The sequence below is a fragment of the Coturnix japonica genome, unplaced genomic scaffold (assembly GCF_001577835.2).
Source record: "Coturnix japonica isolate 7356 unplaced genomic scaffold, Coturnix japonica 2.1 chrUnrandom626, whole genome shotgun sequence".
NCBI classification, from domain to species: domain Eukaryota; kingdom Metazoa; phylum Chordata; class Aves; order Galliformes; family Phasianidae; genus Coturnix; species Coturnix japonica.
The window spans coordinates 31,786-41,865 of NW_015439999.1; the positions used below are offsets into that span (position 1 = coordinate 31,786).

The following is a 10,080-nucleotide window of genomic DNA, read 5'->3' on the forward strand; positions in this document are numbered from 1 at the left end:
AATATCCCTCTATGGTGTCCCCAACCCCCCCCCATCCCTTTAATGTCCCCCTATGGTGCCCCCATTCCCCCCCCCATCCCTTTAATGTCCCCTTATGGTGCCCCCAACCCCCCCCATCCCTTTAATGTCCCCCTATGGTGTCCCCAACCCCCTCCCCACCTTATATTGTCCCTGACCCCCCCATATCCCCCCCATAGGAGGAGATTGAGGCCTGTGTGGAGCTGCTCCAGGAGCGCTGTCGTCGCCTGGGCTCCAAGATGGCGGAGCTGCTGGTGCTGCCCATCTACGCCAACCTCCCTTCAGACATGCAGGCTCGGATCTTCGAGCCCACGCCGCCCGGAGCCCGGAAAGTGAGCGCTGGCCCTTTAAGAGAAGGGTTTTGGGGGTAGGGGGTGGGCCCATCTCGCAGAGCTTGTGTTGCCCCTTTAAGAGGGGGTGTGGTCTGAGGGGTGTTGGCCCTTTAAGAGGGGGTGTGGTCGAGGGAGGGGTGTTGCCCCTTTAAGAGTGTTTGTGGGCCCACCCCCACCAAAGGGCATTGCCCCTTTAAGGGACAAAGAGTGTGGCATGGGGAGGGGTGTTACCCCCTTAAGAAAGGGTGTGGGCCCACCCCACAAAATGAATTGCCCGTTTAAGAACTTGGGGGCTGACCCCACAGAGATGCATTGCCCCTTTAAGGGAAAAGGGTGTGACATAGGGTGGGGCGTGGCCCCTTTAAGACCATGTGGGCCCACCCCACAGAGAACGCATTGCCCACTTAAGGGAGGGAATGTAGCACAGTGGGAGGCATTGCCCCCTTTAAGAGAGGATGCGAGGCCCCTTTAAGAGAGTGTGGGCCCACCTCCATTGCCCATTTAAGGGAGGGAAGGTGGCACGGTGGGATGCGTTGCCCCTTTAAGAACAGTGCGGAGGTCACGTGAGCGGATTCAACGCGGAAGTGAGCGGGGCTTAATGGTGGGCAGCACCGGAAGTGGGCGGAGCTTTTGATGCGGAAGCGCCCGGGAAGTGGGCGGGGCTTATTGGCGGTCGATATCGGAAGTGGGCGGGGCTTAATGTGGCCGCGACCCAAAAGTGGGCGGGGCTTAATGTGGGCATAACCCGGAAGTGGGAGGAGCTTGATTGGGGCCAGTAACCCGGAAGTGGGTGGGGCTTAACGAGGGTCAATATCGGAAGTGGGCGGGGCTTAGTGAGGCTAACCCGGAAGTGGGCGGATCTTGGCGAAGATCGATGCCGGAAGTGGGCGTGGCTTAATGTGGGCGTGTCCCCGGAAGTGGGCGTGGCTTACGGGTCCCTTATAAAGGTGGTGGTGGCCACGAACATCGCAGAGACGTCGCTGACCATCGACGGGATTGTGTACGTGCTGGATCCCGGGTTCTGTAAGCAGAAGAGTTACAGCGCAAGGACTGGGATGGAGTCGCTCATCGTCACTCCGTGCTCACGGGTAACAGCGCCCCCTAGGGACAGACCTCCACACTGACACATAGGAATATAAGAGCCCCATAAGTGCCCCATAAGTGCCATGTAACACCATAAACATCACCCCATAAGTGCCCCATAGGTCCATAAGCAACACACATACCCATAACCCGTAACCCCATAGCCCCATAAGTGCCCCATAACCATCACCCCATAACCCCATAAGCACCCCACATCCCCATAAGCCTTGGCCCCATAGCCCCATAAGTGCCCCACAGCCCCATAGCCCCATAACCATCACCCCATAACGCCATAAGTGCCCTATAACCCCATAGCCCCATCAAAACGCCATAAGCGTCCCATATCCCCATAGCCCCATAAGTGCCCCATAGGCCCCATAGCCCCATAACCATCACCCCATAACCCCATCGAAACCCCATAAGNACCCCATCGAAACCCCATAAGCGTCCCATATCCCCATAGCCCCATAAGTGCCCCATAGGCCCCATAGCCCCATAACCATCACCCCATAACCCCATTGAAACCCCATAAGTGCCCCATATCCCCATAGACACCTCACAGCTCCATAGCCCCATAAGCTCCCAACAACCCCATAGGCCCCATAGTCCCATAACCATCACCCCATAACCCCATAGCCCCATAAGTGCCCTACATCCCCATCACCCCATAGCCCCATAGCCCCATAACCATCACCCCATAACCCCATTGAAACCCCATAAGTGCCCCATATCCCCATAGCCCCATAGACACCTCACAGCTCCATAGCCCCATAGCCCCATAACCATCACCCCATAACCCCATAAGTGCCCTATAACCCCATAACCCCATCAAAACCCCATAAGTGCCCCATATCCCCATAGTCCCATAGACACCTCACAGCTCCATAGCCCCATAGCCCCATAACCCCATCAAAACCCCATAAGTGCCCCATAGCCCCACATCCCAATAGCCCCATAAGCACCTCACAACCCCATAGCTCCCATAGCCCCATAACCATCACCCCATAACCCCATAAGTGCCCTATAACCCCATAACCATCACCCCATAATCCCATCAAAACCCCATAAGTGCCCCATAGCCCCCATAAGCACCCATAGATGTGAGGCCCGTAGCCATCCTATCATACCCATGCAGTCCTCAGCCAATCAGTGCAGAGATCTCCTCAGACTCCATCTCCATCCCATTATATCTCTGCAAATTTCAGCCAATCAGCGTTCAGATCACCTCACGCTTGTCTCCGCCCCTTTAGGCCTCATCCAATCAGCGCTCAGATCACCTCACGCTTGTCTCCGCCCCTTTAGGCCTCAATTCCCGCCCCTTTAGGCCTCAGCCAATCAGCTCTCAGATCACCTCACACTCGTCTCCGCCCCTTTAGGCCTCATCCAATCAGCGCTCAGATCACCTCACGCTTGTCTCCGCCCCTTTAGGCCTCAATTCCTGCCCCTTTAGGCCTCATCCAATCAGCTCTCAGGTCACCTCACGCTGGTCTCCGCCCCTTTAGGCCTCATCCAATCAGCTCTCAGATCACCTCACGCTTGTCTCCGCCCCTTTAGGCCTCATTTCCCGCCCCTTTAGGCCTCAGCCAATCAGCGCGCAGATCACCTCATGCTTGTCTCCGCCCCTTTAGGCCTCAGCCAATCAGCTCTCAGATCACCTCACGCTTGTCTCCGCCCCTTTAGGACTCATTTCCCGCCCAACCCCCTCATCCAATCAGCGCTCAGATCACCTCACGCCGATCTCCGCCCCTTTAGGCCTCCTTTCCCACCCCTTTAGACCTCATCCAATCAGCTCTCAGATCACCTCACGCTTGTCTCCGCCCCTTTAGGCCTCATTTCCCGCCCCTTTAGGCCCCAGCCAATCAGCTCTCAGATCACCTCACGCTTGTCTCCGCCCCTTTAGGCCTCATTTCCCGCCCCTTTAGACCTCATCCAATCAGCTCTCAGATCACCTCACGCTGGTCTCCGCCCCTTTAGGCCCCATTTCCCGCCCAACCCCCTCAGCCAATCAGCTCTCAGATCACCTCATGCCGGTCTCCGCTCATTTAGGCCTCAATTCCCGCCCCTTTAGTCCTCAGCCAATCAGCTCTCAGATCACCTCACGCTTGTCTCCGCCCCCTTTAGGCCTCAGCCAATCAGCGCTCAGATCACCTCACGCTTGTCTCCGCCCCTTTAGGCCTCGATTCCCGCCCCTTTGGGCCTCAGCCAATCAGCTCTCAGATCACCTCACACTCGTCTCCGCCCCTTTAGGCCTCATTTCCCGCCCAACCCCCTCATCCAATCAGCGCTCAGATCACCTCACGCTTGTCTCCGCCCCTTTAGGCCTCAGCCAATCAGCGCGCAGGGCGGGCAGGCCGTGTTGCCCCTGGGAAGTGTTTCCGGCTGTACACGGCCTGGGCGTTCCAGCACGAGCTGGAGGAGACGGCGGTGCCCGAAATACAACGCGCGGATCTGGGCTGCCTCGTGCTGCTGCTCAAGAGCCTCGGTGTGTGCGGGGCCTATGGGGCCTATGGGGCCTATGGGGCCTATGGGGGGCGGTGTGGGGTCTATGGGGCCTGTGGGGTGGGGGGCACAGAGGGGACTATGGGGCCTATGGGGTCTATGGGGCACAGAGGGGACTATGGGGCCTATAGGGCCTATGGGGGGCGGTGTGGGGCCTATGGGGCCTGTGGGGTGGGGGGCACAGAGTCCTTATTTCGGGTCTATCAGGGTCTTGGGGCCTTATGGTGGTGTGGCCGTCTCATCGGGGCTGTAGGCCTATGGGTCTGTGATGTCTATAGGTCTACTGGCGCAGTGTGGGGCCCTTATGATCTATGGTCTAAAGGCGCAGTTAGGGGCTCCCATGGCTCTATGGTGGCTGTGGGGTCTGACTGAACCACTAATGGCTGTCTATCGGGGTGTGTGCGGTAATATGGGGGCGGGGGTTTATGTGTCTATGGGGCAGTAGTGGGCCTTATGGGCACGAGGGCACTATGGGGCCTCTGGCTGTCTGGGTGGGGGAACAAGAGCGGACTAATGCGGCCTAGAGGCGCCTATGGGCAGTGTGGTGCCTATCGGGCCTATGCACAGCAGGACTATGGTATACGGGGGTGTGGGTGTATGGAGCCTTATGGGCTATGGGAGCGGTGTGGCGGTTCTACTGTGCGGCCTAGGGCACAGAGCGCGACGTATGGGGTCTAGGGTGATTGTGCCTATGCCTATGGGCACAAGGGGACTCTGGGGTCTATGCGGGCAGTGGGGTACTATGGGTCTATGGGCGATTTGGGCCTATGGGTATATGGGTGCTTGTGCGGTTATGGGTCTATGGGGGTGTGTTGGGGGTCTATGCGGTCTTGGGGCAGATGTGGGCCTATGGCAGGTGGGCCGGGCACAGAGGCTGTGGGGCCTATAGGGCCTAGGCAGTGTGGGGCTATGGGGTGGACACAGAGGGGACTTGGCCTATAGGCCTATGGGGAGTTTGTGCGATGGGCCTATGGCGAACAAGAGGGGACCTAGGGGTATAGGGTGTGTCGGTCCATGGATCCTCATGGGGCCATTATGGCCTTATGGTCCTGTGAGGGTTCTATGGCTATGGGCACACGAGGGACTATGGGTATATGGGTGATGTAGCCTATTGGGCACCTATGGCACAAGGCACTCTGCGGTCTATGGTATATGGGCCTATAGAAACAGGGGTGGGGGCAACAGAGGCACTATGAGCCTCATGGGGTCTATGAGTCCCTATAGGTCTTGGGCTGGTTCGTGGGGCCTATGGGTCTGTGGGCCCTTGAGTCTCATGAGGTGGTGGGTTTGGGGCGATTGTAGAGCATCTGGGCCGGGGTCCTCATTAGCGGCCGGGGGGGACTATGGGCCCTATCGGGCTATGGGGGGATTTGGGGTCCTTTGGAGGGGTGTGGCGGCCGTATAGGGGCAGCTGTGGGTCATGCGGCCTAATGGGGCCAGGAGTGTGCCTATACGTCTATAGGGCCTGTAGACGGGTGGTGTGGCTATAGGCCAAGTGGGCATGTGGGGGTTCTATAGGGTCTCTACTGGGGCAGTGTCGGGGCTGGGTACTAATGGAGCATGTGGGGCCTAATGCGGGATGGGCCGCACAGGGGACCTTATGGGGACTATCTGGGGTGGTTTGTACTATGGGACGTCTTCATGGGGTGATTGGGGTCTATTGGGCCTTGGGGAGAGTCGGGCGCCTAATGACGGACTACTTAGGGCTATGAGGTCTGATGGGGCACCGAGGGGTATATGGCGCCTATGGGGCAGGTGTGGTCATGATGGGGGCCTGTAGGGCCTATGCGTCTTGGCGTCTATAAGGGTCTATGGGCCAGGTTGGGCCAATGGATCTACTTGGGTCTCATACGGGGGATGTAGGGTCATGGGGCTATGGGGTGTGTGGCGTGTCTGTGGGCGACCTAGGGGTCTATGGAGGTGGGATGTGGCGTATATGGGGGGGTTTGTTGGGTATCAGTGCTATGGGGGCAGTTGGGCCTATGGCCAAGGGGACTATGGGGTATAGGGCGCCTATGGCACCTGGGGCACAGAGGGACTTATGGCGCCATAGGCTAATGGGGCAGAGTGACGGGGGCCCTATGGGGTCTCTTATAGGTCTATGGGCCTTATGGACCAAGCGGGTGTGTGGGTCTGTGGGCTGTCGGTCTATGGGGCGGTGTGGGGCGGGATATGGGGGGCACAGAGGGGACTGTGGGGACTATGGGGGGGGGGCTACTGGGGCCTATGAGGGGCAGAGGGCTAGAGGGCCTATGGGGCATGTGGCAGTCATATCGGGTCATTGGGAATCTGTCGGGCCGTATTGGGGCTGTTAGTGAACCCTAATAGTCTGCTGCATCCGTACGGGGGGCAGCACTCAAGTGGGGCGGGTGCCTGTGGGGGACTATGGGGGCGTTGGCTCACTATAGACTGTGGTGTTGGGGTCTATGGGCCAACGGATGGGTCTATGCGGGACTGATGGGGGCGGGTCTGTGGGGCCTAATAGAGTTTGTGGGGCAGTAGTTGGGGCCTTAATGGGGATCTATGGGGCGGATTGGGGTCCTTGGGCCGTGGGACGGGCGTGGGGCACAGAGGGGACTTGGGGCCCTATAGCGGACCTATGCAGGGGGCCGGTGTGGGGCCTATGGGGCCCTGCTGGACTATACTGGGTGGGTGGGCACCAGATGGGGGCTATGGGGATCCTAGAGGGTCTATGGCCCTACTGGGTGTGTGGAGTCTATGGGGCCTGTAGGGCCCTATGGCGAGATCCTCGTCGGGGGTTATATAGGGTCACTATTCGGCCGAGGGAGTGTGGGGTATGGAATCTATGACGGATTCTTCAACTCTGAGCGTGTCGAGAGCATCCACAGGGGATCCACAGCCACTTCTCCGCCCGGGATCGGCGATTCCGGCGTCGCTGGTCCCCACCGACTGCGCGACGATCTCCATCCGCGCCGCCGCTGGTTGCGTATTCATGCGTCGAGCGCGAGCTGATTGCTGCTACCTATGCATGTGTCCGCAATTGGGCAGTCGCGGCCACTATGGGGCACAGAGGACTCATGAGGTATTATGGCGCCTATGGAGTGGGGGGCACAAGAGCCTATTGGGCCGATAGCGCCTACTGTGCAGTGTGAGGCCTATTCGGCGGTGGGCGAGGCACGACAGGGACTAATGGCCCCTTATGGGTCTATGGGTTGTGTGGTCATGGGTCTACTAGCCCTATGGCGGGGCCGTGTGAGCCTATGGGGTCTATGGGAGGCAGTAGGCCCTATGGGGCAGTGTGAGCCTTGGGCCTAAGCGGCGTAGTGGCGACTATGGGGGTGGTGTGGAGGCCTATGGACGTCTATGGTGTTGGGACTATTGGTCTATGGGTGGTGTGGGCCTATGGGCTATGGTGGCTGGGCTATGGGGTGGTGTGGCGGCCTATAGGAGCGATGTGGAGGCATATGGTCTGTGGCGGTTGTTGGGCCTATGGGTCTTGGGTGCTGGGCGGGTCTATGAGGCCTATGGGTGTGTGGGGGCTATGATCCATGGGCCTAGGCACTGTTGGGCCTTGAAGAGCAGTGTGGCGCGTACTGTGGGTGCGTGGGCCTATGGGGCGATGTGGGGTTCTAGGGCCAGTGTGGCATATTGGCCTATAGAGCTGGTGGGCCTGTGGGGGGTGTAGTTCGGTGGGGCTGTTTAGTTTGCTAGGGCGGCTTAGGATCCAGAGGGGGGTATGGGTCTGTGTGTGGGGGTTGGATGTCTCGTAGGGAGGTCTGTAAGGTTGGTAGGCCGGTTGTAGGGTTGGTAGCAGAGCGTTTAGTAGGAGGGTTATATGGCTATTGGGCTGTTAGACCTAGGGCAGTGGATCACTGGGTGCCTATCGCGAGGCTGGGGTTCTGTTAGGGGACTGAGTCCATTGGTGCCATTGTGTGCCCCCCCCCCCAGGTATCAATTTACCATCAGTTCCACATGTTACTTCCTGGACCCCCCCCACGAGGCGTGCTGCTGCGCTGCTGAGCGCGCTCTACGCACTGGGGCACTCAACCACCTGGGGAGCTCACCAACGTATGCGGGGAGGGGGGGGAAATGGATGGGTAATGGGCTGGGATGGTGTGGATGGGCATGGGATGGACTGGGGGCAATGGATGGAATGGCGATGGGATGGATGGAACTGGGTGGGATGGCGGTGGATGGATTGATGGATTGCGGATGAATGGCAAAAATAGGGGGGTTGGGGGAATGGGACTGGAATGGACTGGGAATGGATGCGGAATGGTGGAATGAGGTGGATTGGCGATGGAATGGACATGGGAGGAATGGGTGGCAAGACGGTGGGCAATGTGTGTGAATGGTCATGAATGGGGGGGAATGAATGGGGGCTGGGAATGGCTGGGAATGGCTGGGAATAGCTGGGAATGGCTGGGAATGGGGTTGGCACATGGTCGTGGGAATGCGGAATGGAATGGACGGCAATGGATGGAATGAAGGACTGGAATGATGGAGGGATGGATGGGCATGGGTGACTATGATGTGAATGAATGGCGCGGTGGCAATGGATGGAAATGGATAGGGAATGGCGGGCGTCATGCCGGATGACATGGGGGGGTAATGGGGTGATGGGGTGGCGATGGATGGAATGGGATGGGAATGGGATGGACTGGGATGGGATGGGATGGACTGGGATGGGGATGGGGTGGGGATGGGATGGACTGGGATGGGGATGGGATGGGATGGACTGGGATGGGATGGGATGGACTGGGATGGGTTACTGGTTGTTAATGGTTGTTCGTGGTGTCCCCAGCTGGGCCGGCGAATGGCGGAGCTGCCGGTGGAGCCCATGTTGGCCAAGATGATCCTCGCGTCCGAGCAGTGAGTTGGTCACATTGGCACCTATGGGGGTCCCCATCCCAATGGGTGTCCCTATTGTTCCCTATGGGTGTCCCTATTGTTCCCTATGGGTGCCCCTATTGTCCCCTATGGGTGCCTCTGTTGTCTCCTATGGGTGTTCCCATCCCAATGGGTGTCTCCATTGATCCCTGTGGGTGTCCACATCCCTATAGCTGTCCCCTATGGGTGTCCACATCCCAATGGCTGTCCCCTATGGGTGTCCCCTATGGGTGTCCCGTATGGGTATCCCCTATGGGGGTCCCACTGTTCCCTATTGGTGTCCCCATCCCTATGGGTGTCCCTATTATTCCCTATGGGTATCCCACTGTGTCCTATGGCTATCCCCTATGGCTATCCCCTATGGCTATCCCCTATGGCCATCCCCTATGGCCATCCCCTATGGCTATCCCTTATGGCTATCCCCTATGGCCATCCCCTATGGCCATCCCCTATGGCTATCCCCTATGGCTATCCCCTATGGCCATCCCCTATGGCCATCCCCTATGGCCATCCCCTATGGGTAACCCCTATGGGCACCCCCTATGGGCATCCCCTATGGGCACCCCCTATGGGCACCCCCTATGGGCACCCCCTATGGGTACCCCCTATGGGCACCCCTTATGGCTACCCCCTATGGGCATCCCCTATGGCCATCCCCTATGGGTACCCCCTATGGCCATCCCCTATGGCCATCCCCTATGGCCATTCCCTATGGGCATCCCCTATGGCTATCCCCTATGGCAATCCCCTGTGGCTATCCCCTATGGGTACCCCTTATGGCTATCCCCTATGTGCATCCCCCTCCCTATGGCTATCCCCTATGGCTATCCCCTATAGCTATCCCCTATGGGCATCCCCCTCCCTATAGGTGTCCCCTATGGGTCACACTGACCCCCCCCTTATAGGTACGGCTGCACAGAGGAGGTGCTGACGGTGGCCGCCATGTTGTCGGTGAACAACGCCGTCTTTTACCGGCCCAAGGATCGAGTCCTTCACGCTGACAGCGCCCGGCTGGGATTCCACATCCCGGGGGGGGACCACCTGGTGCTGCTCAATGTCTACAACCAGGTGGGGGTATGGGGGGGGTATGGGTCCATCCATTACCATTCCCCCCTCCCTAATCCATATCCCCCGCTTCACCACCCTCTACCCCCCAATACCTCCATCCACCCCCCATACCCCCACTCCCCCCCCCCAACCCATATCGCCCCTCCACCCCTACCATGCCCCCTACTCCGTCTTCCGTCCAACCCCAATACCCCCCTCGAGCCCCCATACACCCTCTCCCCCTCCCCAA

At 58.9% G+C, this 10,080-nt stretch overlaps 1 protein-coding gene across 1 annotated transcript in view; it reads left to right on the forward strand.

Moving 5' to 3' along the window:
- Positions 1 to 9,851, forward strand: part of LOC107307494 (pre-mRNA-splicing factor ATP-dependent RNA helicase DHX16-like) — a gene marked incomplete at its 3' end in the record, with an annotated part of 31,893 nt that extends 22,042 nt beyond the window's left edge. The window contains 6 exon segments of the mRNA XM_015851000.1: positions 149 to 350; positions 1,298 to 1,438; positions 3,753 to 3,915; positions 6,762 to 6,994; positions 8,698 to 8,765; positions 9,689 to 9,851. Coding sequence (XP_015706486.1) covers positions 149 to 350; positions 1,298 to 1,438; positions 3,753 to 3,915; positions 6,762 to 6,994; positions 8,698 to 8,765; positions 9,689 to 9,851 — 970 coding nt within the window.
- Positions 9,852 to 10,080: the final 229 nt, after the last annotated feature.